This window comes from Labeo rohita, chromosome 8 (assembly GCF_022985175.1).
Source record: "Labeo rohita strain BAU-BD-2019 chromosome 8, IGBB_LRoh.1.0, whole genome shotgun sequence".
Classification (NCBI taxonomy): Eukaryota; Metazoa; Chordata; class Actinopteri; order Cypriniformes; family Cyprinidae; genus Labeo; species Labeo rohita.
The window spans coordinates 36,351,834-36,363,983 of record NC_066876.1 but is presented as its reverse complement, the minus strand read 5'-3'; the positions used below and the strand labels follow the sequence as shown (position 1 = coordinate 36,363,983).

Here is a 12,150-nt window from a genome sequence, read left to right as displayed (position 1 = left end):
CAGCTGTGGATCATTCAAGAACAACACAGTATTAAGAATCAAGTGTATGTAAACTTTTGAACAGGGTCATTTTTATAAATTCAACTATTATTTTCTCCTCTTTTTCAGGTCTGTGCTAAATAAAAAATAACATGCATTTTGTATGATGCCTTTTATTTTGGTAAAATAATTAACATTTTGCAGATTCTCCAAGGTGTATGTAAACTTTTGACTTCAACTGTAATAGGTAACAATAATTAGTTAATGTTAGTTAATGGATTAGCAACAATGAGCAATACATTTGTTAAAGTATTTATTAAAATATACATGTTATTCTAATGTAAATGTGCTTTAGAAGTTTTAATATTCATTTTAATTCTATGCTATTGACTAATATTAATTAAAAAAAAGAGGACTTCAGATGATGCCAACCCTGAAACAACATACAGCACTACCGAATTTTGCTACTAAATTATGGTGTTTTTGTCTGTTTGATTACATCATTAATTGATCTTTATCACACATCTCTGCCATATGTAAATCAACTTGACATAGTCAACTCTGGTGAGCTACTACTAAATATATTGTAAAAACTTTAATTTGGTGTAAAGTTGCTTTGCAACGATATGTATCGTGAAAAGCGCTATACAAATAAATTTGAATTTGAATTTGAAAATTTGAATAAATGGAACCTTACTATGAAATGTCATTTAGTGGCAAACACATTTTGTTTAATTATGTATATAAAATGACATCACATGACAACCTGGCCTGTCTTAATAAAATACTTTTTTCCTAAGACAAAAGTCATTTTTATATGCACATTGACCCAGAGCAAATTTACTGGACATTTGATTGAGAGACCGTACTAAATTGTGACAACTAGCCCCAGTCTCCCCCCATAGTGTTGTATGATTACCATACTAAAAGGACAATGATATTTAAACATCCAAGTGAAAATCTGGGGCTGTCAGTAGTTTTGGTACTTTATTGTTAGTGTGGTGTCTCTCCTGTGGTTCAGGCAGCCTGTGTCTCAGTAGCAGGCCGTTTCAGTCCATCTGTCTCATCTGTGAGCAGCCAATACACACACTTGAACCCCAACGGTGTTATCAGCCCTTCCCACTATATTTAACTGGATATATTATTAAGTCATACCCAGATATCCTTGACATTACATTGAGGAGGATGAAATGAGATCATCCGTGCTTCTCCGAAACCCTCGTATCTGAGTAAGTTGTGGGATTTCCAACAGAGAATGAACACAGAGCTCTTCAAAGATGAAAAGAGAGGGTAGAGGAGGAAGATTAGAAAGAGACCCGAAGCTAGACTAAGCTGAAGATCCGTGTGGTAGTGAGAGAGGAGAAGGAAAGAGGAGCCATGTGGCACGTTAGTTGTTCTTTAAATCCTAAAGTGCTCCCGGACGGGGTGCCTGCACGGACGACCATGAAGAAAGCACTGGCTGGAGGAGTCAAAGGGAAGAGAAAGATGTTCTCGTTTTCTTTACGATGTCGGATTGGAGTTATCAGAGGAAGGGTTAAAGGTAAGACATGAGAAAATATGCATAAGGTGTGAGCGTGGTGCTGTTTGTATGGGTAAAGGGTGAACTGTACATGTAGTTGCTGTGTATGAGCAGTCATGCTTAAGTAATTATGTGTGTCATTTTTTAAAGTATGTTTATTTATGTTTTTTCTTGACTGTGTGGGTCCGAAATATGAATGCAAGATCTGCTGTCCGTACCTGCAAAACAGTGTTCAGCCACATGGGGGCTGTATAGTTTAAAATTACTTGTCTGCAGTCTTTTACATTGAAACCAAAGTATTTGGACCATATTCATTTCACCACATTAAATTACAAATTATCAGTTATTTTACGTTTTTATTAATCATTGGTTAAAAGGTGCTGTATTTTTTTTTTTTCTTTTTTTTTTTTTTTTTTTTTAAACTAGCTCTTGGTTTGATGTATTATCTAATGCAGTAACACTTGTGCATTTTTATTGTTTGGGGATGCAGTGCATACAGTTTATACACTCTTCTCTTCAAAAATAACATAATTTGTGTTCATAAACTGAAATTTAAACAGATTTTATTAAAATGACTTTAGTCTCTTATGCTTACCAAGGCTGCATTATTTGTTCAAAAATGCAGTAAAACAGTAATGTTGTGAAATACAATTACAATTTAAAAGGACAGTTTTGTTTTTTTGTTTTTTTAAAGCAAATTAATATACTAGAATGATTTCTGAAGCATCATGTGACAGTGAAGCCTGGAGTAATGATGCTGATAATTCAGCTTTGCAGTTATTAAACTGTCAGTGTGACGTATTGCTGTATTGTATATTTTGTGTGTCATCTGTTGTTGAGGAGAAGGGGTTTTTTTTATAGTGTTACAGCACATAGATTAGTATGTGTAGTATGTGTTGATTGGTGAGACAGGTGTTTGTCTCAGACACATGCAGCTGTCAAGACAAATGTCTAATAGTAGATGAAATACCCCCGCCAACCCCCAAAAATGAAATTTGAGAGCAGACTTGCATTTGGTTTATCCCTTTAAAGGAGAAGTCCACTTTCAGAACAACAATTTACAGATAATGTACTCACCCCCTTGTCATCCAAGATGTTCATGTCTTTCTTTCAAAATGCAGTTTATCCCAAATGCGGTTGTAAACGATCCCAGCCGAGGAAGAAGGGTCTTATCTAGCATAACGATCGATTATTTTCATTAAAAAAATACTTTTTAAATACTTTGTAATCTCAAACGCTCGTCTCGTCTTGCCCTCCCTGAACTCTGTGTATTCTGACTCAAGACAGTTCGGGTATGTCGAAAAACAAAAATATTTTCTCCCTCAACTTCAAAAATCATTTCAAAATCATCCTACATTGCTGCAGAAGTATCAACCCAGTCTTTGCAATGTGATCAAGATCAAACAGCCTTAACAAAAAAGGTAAAACAGTGATATAGGACGATTTTGAAGTTGAGGGAGAACATGAGATGGGAGTTTTTCCACATTCACTAACTGACATGAACCGCAACAAAAACAGTCCAGGCAGAGAAAGACAAGACAAGTGTTTGGCATTAAAAACTATATAAATTGTATCATTTTTATGAAAATAACTGATCGTTTCACTAGATAAGACCCTTCTTCCTCAGCTGGGATCGTTTACAACTGCATTTGGGATCGTTTGAAGCCGCATTTAAACTACATATCAGTCCATTATATGGAGAAAAATGCTGAAATGTTTTCCACAAAAAACATAAATTCTTTATGACTGAAGAAAAAAGACATGAACATCTTGGATGACAAGGGGGTGAGTACATTATATGTGAATCTTTGTTTTGGAAGTGGACTTCTCCTTTAATGGCAAGTAAAGTGAATGGCTTTTACTCTGTGCATAATGTAAAGCCATTTTTAACAAGATAACAACAATAGGATGCATATATTTGATTCTAAAATGCACAAAATGCTGTTTATGTGAGGTATAGTGTTCTGTAAGTCTTTTATCGTTTATCCTTTATTTTGTAGCAGCAGTGTTGAAAATGTTGATAACATATTGATTACTTTATTATGTAAGAAGATAGAGAGCACAGCTATGTACTGTAATAGTTCTCTGGAAACACGATACATTAAGATCCAGGGCCATTTTAGTACTGTCCTTTAGAAGCTACAGAAGATGCTTACATGTTTCCCAGAAGACAAAATGAGGTAAATTTACCCTGATCTTCAAATTTCAAAAGTTTTCACCCCCCGGCTCTTAATGCATTGTGTTTTCTTCTGGAGCATCAGTGAGTGTTTGAACCTTCTGTAATAGTTGCATATGAGTCTCTCAGTTGTTCTAGGTGTGAAAAGATGGATCTCAAAATCATACAGTCATTCAAGGGTTGAAAAACCACAGAATTTGCGTGATCTGAAGGATTTTTCAGAAGAACAGCAGCAGTTTAACTGTTCACGACAAACAAGGGACTCATAAACAACTATCACTAAAAAAAAACACACAGTTGTGGATCAACAGGTAACAACACCATATTAAGAATCAACCGTATGTAAACTTTTGAACGGGGTCATTTTTATAAATTCAACTATTATTTCCTCTTGTGGACTATATGTAAATGTCTAAATGTGAAATATCTTATTCAGGTCGGTACTAGATAGAAAATAACATGCATTTGGTATGATCTCTCTTATTTTAATCAAATAATTAACATTTTGCAGATTCTGCAAGGTGTATGTAAACTTTTGATTTCAACTGTAAATACTACGGTAGCACACGTCATATTTTTGGTGACTGTGATTTGACCACAGTGGTAATGAAACTACATTTACCATGGTGAAATGTTACACTGGCTGTTTCATACTACATGCTTGGCTGTTAAATATCTCATCTGCTCACCAAGGCTGCATTTATTTGATCAAAAATACAGAAAAAACAGTAATATTCTGAAATATTATTACACTTTTAAATAACTGTTTTCTATTTGAATATCATTTAAAATGTAATTTATTCCTGTGACGCAAAGCTGAATTTTCAGCATCATTACTCCAGTCTTCAGCGTCACATGATTCTTCAGAAATCATTCTAATATGCTGATTTGCTGCTGAAGAAACATTTCTGATTGTTATCAGTGTTGAAAGCAATTGTGCTGCCTAATATTTTTGTGGCAACTGTGGTACATTTATTTCAGGGTTCTTTAAATACATTTACCACGGTATAATGTTGCAAAGGCTGTTTCACGCTAGATGCTCAGCTGCCAAATGAAGGGAAACAGGGCACGTGAGAGGGAGACAGACAGGGAGGAGGAAGTGTTTGTGCGTGAGGCACGTGGGGGCTGAGAGAGTAGTGAGGGGGTTTGGCTCTGTGTGTGTGTCTTTAATGTTTGTCTACGTTAGCTTGCCGGTAGGAAGATTCTCTCGGGCAACGAACGAACATGATTAATAGGCCAGTGCAGGAAGGAAGAGCACATGTGAACGGTGAGAAGCTCAAGAAGTGAGGGAGGAGTGGCAGAAAGGAGGGAGGAGAGGAGAGAAGCAGCGAGTGTGTGTTCTGTCCGGATCTGATCTCTGTGAAGCACTGGAGCGTTCGGATACATTCCCATACTGCAGCGCTGTCATCTCTGGATAAACTACCATCTGCTTCAGCTCACGCTGCAAACCCAGGACTGAAACTGTGCGAGCGGATCACATGTGTTTTATGGATGACTGACTGGAGACTAGTTGCATGTGCGGATTGGCGGACAGAGGAAAACGCGTTGGAAAGAGCAAACTGGAGTGACACTGGATTGTCTCAGGAATAATCCAGTTGCAGGGATACAACACTTTTTTTTTCAGTCGCTTATTCACGCATTACACTCTTACAGTCGCTCACGTGGACCTGCGGTAGAGATGCACATATTTATGGAAAAACTGGAATTCTGGATGTATGGATTAAACGTCGTCTGTGCAACAGGATCAGCTGTAGATAAAACCATCTGAGGTTGCTGAATGGATTCATCTAGTCTGCTTTTCTTCATTTCATTGCTTTTCAAAGAAGATTCATTCTCCAAGGAATTCTAACTGAAGTTGCACATGTGGCTTAATTGGATAGGTTAATATGGTGATTTCCAGGTGTGCGCTTTAACAAACGGTCGGTCAATTTAGTTAGTTACTAAAAAAATGTGTGGCAGAATGGAATCGTGATATTCCCACCATGCTGTGTGGTTTGAGGAGAGAGGGTCGCAACAACAGTGGTGAGTCACGTTGATCATTTTTCCACATTCAGTCCTGTCTTTTGCACTTCTTCTGTCATTGGCGTTATGTTGGGGTTGGTAGATTGTTTTTAAAAAATGTTTTTTTAAATAATATCTTATGCTCACCAAGGATGCATTTATTTGATCAAAAATACAGAAACTAAACTGTAATATTGTGAAATAGTATTGCAATTTAAAATAACAGATTTCTATTTGAATATATTTTAAAATGCAATTTATTCTTATGATGCAAAGCTGAATTTTTAGCATCATTACTCCAATCTTCAGAAATCACTCAAGGCTGCATTTATTACATAAAAAAAATAGAAAATACAGTAATATTGTGAAATATTATTGCAGTTTAAAATAACAGATTTCTATTTGAATATATTTAAAAATGTAATTTATTCTTATGACGCAAAGCTGAATTTTTAGCATCATTACTCCAATCTTCAGACCCTTCAGAAATCACTCAAGGCTGCATTTATTTGATCAAAAATATAGAAAAAAAATTTAATATTGTGAAATATTATTGCAATGTAAAATAACAGATTTCTATTTGAATATATTTTAAAATGTAATTTATTCTTATGATGCAAAGCTGAATTTTCAGCATCATTACTCCAATCTTCAGATCCTTCGGAAATCACTCAAGGCTGCATTTATTTGATCAGAAATATAGAAAAAGAACAGTAATATTGTAAAATATTATTGCAATTAAAAAAAAAAAAGCAGATTTCTATTTTAATATATTTTTTTTTTATTTAATTTATTCTTATGATGCAAAGCTGAATTTTCATCATCATTACTCCAGTCTTCAGTGTCACAGGATCTTTCAAAAATCATTCTAATATGCTAATTTGCTGCTCAAAAAAATATTATTATCAGTTTTTAAAAAAATTGTGCTACTTCATATTTTTGTGGAAACTGTGATACCGCTTTTTCAGGATTCACTGATTATTAGAAAGTTCTAGAGAACAACATTTATTTGAAATGGAATTATTTTGTAGCATTTAAACGTCTTTACTGTAACCTTTGGTTAATTTAATGCATCCTTGGTGAATAAAAGTATTAATTTCTATCTATCTACAGAATTATTATCTTTTTAAGGTATTAAGATTACCCTAATCTGTGGTGGTACTATGGTGCAATATGGTATCAGTTGGAATTTCATGCTACGTTGATATTTACCATGGAACCAAATGATTATGATATTCATGTACCGAGATAATAATACATTATATTCCAAGAGTAGCATGGTATTGGTACATAGTACATGTCCAAAACAATATTATTTTTGGTGCTTTTATGTTTGTATGCCCTTAGGTTCGAAATGCTTTTGTCTTGTATAGTTCACATTAATCTAATCTATTTTTTCTTTAATACAAAACATTAATAATATAATTGTTGCCAGTGGCTGTGATGTTGTACAGGTTGTCGTCCCAGGCCCTGTGACAAATAGGGTCCACCCGTAACATTTTGTCCTGGGCCGTGTGGTTTTTAAGTTGAGAGCTGGGCGAGGGGTGACAACTGGGGCGACTGTGGCCCGCTATAAATATAAGCCCAGCTCCGAAAATAGGCTCTGAGCTTCCATTTGCATTGTTAGAACATCATCCGTTTAACCTACATCAGGATTGGTGTCAACACAACCAGGGCTGTTGGAGTGCTGTGCTCCAAATTGCTTTCAGAGTTTTAATAGACTTGGAAAATGAGTTATCATGACCCATAATGACAGTTTTACTCTGCTGTGACTTTCAGAGACGCTGCTGTGTGAGAGTTATATAACAGTTGCTGAATACTCATAGATGTGCTGTTTGTTGACTGTTAAAGCAGTGGTGTGTTGTTTTGAGCTTTTGACCTATTAAAAAAAACAGTCCGGGTGATGTTGGGTTTGTTTAGCCTTTTGGTCTAAAGGGCAGCTGAACCATCTTTACACACCAAAAGGAGATTCATGGGTTGTTAACACTCAGAAAGGACTAGCACATTGGGATTGTTTGACCTTTATTTGTTGAGCATCAAGTTCTTGTTATTTTCAGTAATACATTTTCCTTTTTTTAAATAAACTTCATATTTTTATTCAACAATGATGAGTGGCAGTAAGGAAAGATTTCTGTTTCAAATAAATTAACTTTCTATTCAACAGAACATCTGTAAATAAATGTATCATGGACAGAGCACAACTGTTTTCAACATCGATGATAATAATAAATGTTTCTTGAAAAGCAAATCAGCATATCAGAATGTGAGACTGGAGACTGGAGTAATGATGCTGAAAATTCAGCTTTTCATCACGGAAATAAATTACGTTTTAGAATATTTTCAAATATAAAAGAGTTATTTTAAATTGCAATATTATTTAATGCTATTATTATTTTTACTGTATTTTTAATCAAATAAATGCAGCCGTAGTAAGCAGAAGAGACTTTTTTCAAATTATTAAAAAGTGTTACCAACCCCAAATGTTTGAACAGTAGTGAACAGTCAACTGAAGAGAACAATTGAGATATATATTATTAGATATACAGTCGGGCTGGGCAATATGGGCAAAAAAATTATGACAATAATTTTTTTCATATCAGTTGATATCGATTATTATCATGATACATGTCAAATCTTTATTTCTTTCAAGTTTAAAGTCAGATTTTTGCTCCAAAGTGAAAGTTATAGAAACCAGACCATTCATTTTCCTTAAAGGAGAAGTCCACTTCCAGAACAACAATTCACAAATAATTTACTCACCACCTTGTCATCCAAGATGTTCATGTCTTTCTGTCTTCAGTCGTGAGGAAATTTTGGTTTTTGAGGAAAACATTTCAGGACTTCATTGGTGCGCGGATTTTGAACTTCCAAAATGTAGTTTAAATGCAGCTTCAAAGGCTCTAAACGATCCCAGCCGAGGAAGAAGGGTCTTATCTAGCGAAACGATCGGCCATTTTTTTTGGAAAATAAAAATGTGTATACTTTTTAAGCACAAAAGCTCATGTAGCACAGGGTCTGGGATGCGCGTCCACGGGTCGTTCTTGAACGATTTGTTCATTTTGAACGAAGTTTTAATGTGACTCGGGAAGAACGAGTCGTCTCGGGGAGTGATTCGTTCAGTCGCATGCGCAACATCCTATTAGGTTCTGTACTGGAATTAGTTCACCTGTTTCGAGTTTTCGGGTTTTTCAAGTCGTTCGTTCATCTTATGGGGCTGTCACATGATGCTGATTTTGCTAAAATGAAAGAAATGACTCGGAAAAAGATTCGTTCATTTTGCTGAACAAGACTCAAAGTCGCTAAAATGATCCGAACTTCCCATCACTACAACGAATCATGTCTTCGAATCACCACAAGTTCATCGTCTGTGTACTCCGGCTCAAAAAGGTAGAGTATGTTGAAAAACTCTGTGTTATATATTAACTTCAGAATTGTCCAACATTGTTGTACCTTTTTGTTTGTAAACAGTGTTTGACTTACTTGCACTTTCTTAGTCTTTGCGCGTTCACTTTGTAAACACTGAGTCTGTAGTTCCATGTGACCTTTTGATGTGATTCTATAGTACGTGAACACGCATCCCAGAGCCTGTGCTACATGAGCTTTTGTGCTTAAAAAGTATACAAATTTTTATTTTCTGAGAAAAAAATCACAGATTGCTTTGCTAGATAAGACACTTTTTCCTTCGCTGGGATCGTTTAGAGCCTTTGAAGCTGCATTTAAACTACATTTTGGAAGTTTAAAATCGGGGCACAATTGAAGTCCATTATATGAAGAGAAATCCTGAAATGCTTTCCTCAAAAAACATAATTTCTTCACGACTGAAGACAGAAAGACATGAACATCTTGGATGACAAGGGGGTGAGTACTTTATTTGTGAATTGTTGTTCTGGAAGTGGACTTCTCCTTTAAACTAGTTTGAATCACAGAGTCATTTGTGTTCATTGCTGAATTCAAATGTTTCACACTGGATCTCACAGCGCTGTTTAGCGCTCGCGTGATGGAGCCGTTCACATATCGCGTCTTTTGCACACTCAAGTTAGTTATTTCAAATGTAGGCACACTGCAGCTGCGCTCATAACGCCCCATTCACACGGGGTGTCAGCTCTAACGCTTCACAGAGGGCGTGTCTGAAGTGTCTGCACTAGTATATTTGCATAAGGCGATCTGATTGGCTGATGCCTGCGTTGGTGCTTGAAAAGTTGAAAAAATTCACACTATTCAAAAATCATGTTTAAAACTTATACTTCCATACTGTGTCTTTCCAAGTGAGACTGGATATTCAGTTATAACATAGGACAGGAATTACGTTAGGGCCTAAACGAGCATTTCTTTTGGGTGCATCAATTCCTGTTGTATAAAATTAAGATTTATGACTTTTATTAGAGTATTTGAATTGCTTATACAATTTCCTTCCATTTGAAAATTAAAGCTGCAAGCAGCGTTGAAAGAGCTTTAGGAAAACAGCAAGCGGTGAGCAATATGCATTTAAAGTGGTAAATATAGGAGGATTAATCATTAGTCATTAATATGTGCCAAATTCCAGCTGCCAGCTGGTGGCCCTATGACTATAACTGGATATTGTCATGTAGGTGTCTTCAAGCCAGGACTTTGATCTAACATATGAAGTTTACATATGATTAAACATATGATTTTAAGTTGGTGTAAAACAAGTAATTTCCTGTTGCCAGCAGGTAGTGCTATGATTATAATTGAATATTGGCCTTTAGATGTGTTCAGCATGGGACTCTTATCAAACGTGAAGTTTGGGACAAATCAGACATTAAATTGCTGAGTTACAACAACTTCCTTTTCCGTGCTGAAACATCAAACTTTGTCATGCCGCCACAGACACGCCCTTCAACGAAAACGCAATTTAACGTCACAAAGGGCTTTAGGTTAGACTGACCAAATTTGGTGTTGATCTGTTTAAATCTCTAGGAGGAGTTTAAATACAACGCCCAAAAATGGCACAAAACTTGCAGAGACAGTTCAAAATAACAGACTTCCTGTTGGGTTTCGGACTTCGTACCAGGAGACTTTTTTGTAGGTATTGGTGTGTTACATGCGTGTACCCAAATTACACGGACTGTATGTGAAACAGCTCGAGGGGCACTTCGTTGAAATTTTATGGGTGGCGCTATCGAGCCATGTTGACACACCAACTTCCGAAACCCATATCAGATGTAATTTTTCACCACTTTTGGCGCATGTGCAAAGTTTCATGAGTTTTCGAGCATGTTTAGGCCCTCAAAAATGCTATACATTTTGGAGAAGAAGAAACTGAGCAACCACCGGTGCTCGGGCCCTAATAACAAACTTAATGTGATGCATATTTGTCAGTCATGCATAAATGAAATGGGTTACAATTATGCACTCAAGAAGTCATGCCATAATTTGTTATTAGCTATTTTTGACTTTATTTAAATAATCCTTCTTTAAAAATGCATTTATTCAAATTGCTGAGAATCAGCATAAATCAGTTCATTCTGAAAAACATTACATTTATTCAGTTAAAATATATGAACCTGGTTAAAATATGGCTAGCTGTGGAACAAGCAATATTCAGTTAGTTAAAATGTATGAAACTGAAACAAATTAGATTTACTGATGACAAATATATTATTAACTTGGTAATTGTGCATTTAAAACGTAGTTTATTTGTACTACTACAGAAATCTTACCTTTCTTACATACGTTTCTTTAATTTATGTATGACTGATAGATATGCATATCATAAAAGTTTTGGCTGTGGCTATTTGCCAAGTGCAAATAGCAGTATTTTTAGAAATATGCTATTTACACTAAGTGCAAATAGTTATAGATCCTATTTACACTATATGTTAGCAGGATTTTCTGCTTTTTATACTACTTAGTGCAAATAGTGGCAATTATCTGCTCCTCAGTATTGTAGTGCATTATAAAACAGTATGCAATAATAACAGAATTGAGTGTAAATTGTAATTTTTATTCAAATTATTAAATGGATGCCACCTTATTGGGACAATAAAGCCCTCCCTATACCTACTCTAAGCTTACCCTATACTTTATTTTGAACTTTTCGATTATTTCCTTAATTTTTATTGAAAATAAATGTCTTTCCAATGCGATATGTGATTTGAAAAGGCGGCTTCGAACCCAGGTCGATCGCGTCTAAATGACTTCGGTACGCGCTTTACCCCCCTGGAGCTGATGATTGAGATCCATCTTTTGTATTGTTGACTACACCAATCACACGTTGGTGGGCGGAGCTAGTGTAAATAGCCTCTGCCAACAAGGTGGGCTATTTGCACTTAGTGTAAATAGACACTCCGTACATGTATTAGCTTGTTTATTGTAGCGATTTAGCTCAAAAGGGAAATGTTTATAAACAATTACAATTAATTATGATTAATTGCCATTATTTATATCAGCTGCCAGTAGTAAGTGTAGCAGAATTACTTTTCCATCAACTAATCTGTTCGTCCAGCGAACATTC

The 12,150-nt window shown here is 35.6% G+C and overlaps 1 protein-coding gene across 4 annotated transcripts in view; it reads left to right on the top strand.

Moving 5' to 3' along the window:
• Positions 1 to 42: 42 nt before the first annotated feature.
• The window catches only part of grip2a (glutamate receptor interacting protein 2a), a 57,993-nt gene continuing 45,885 nt past the window's right edge, over positions 43 to 12,150 (top strand). Inside the window, exon 1 of one of the 4 annotated variants that reach the window (XM_051116823.1) lies at positions 43 to 1,519. In XM_051116823.1, coding sequence (XP_050972780.1) covers positions 1,357 to 1,519 — 163 coding nt within the window. In that variant the 5' untranslated portion in view covers positions 43 to 1,356. The remainder of the gene's footprint in view (positions 1,520 to 12,150) is intronic. The other 3 variants (XM_051116825.1, XM_051116824.1, XM_051116822.1) reach the window with 3 other exon arrangements.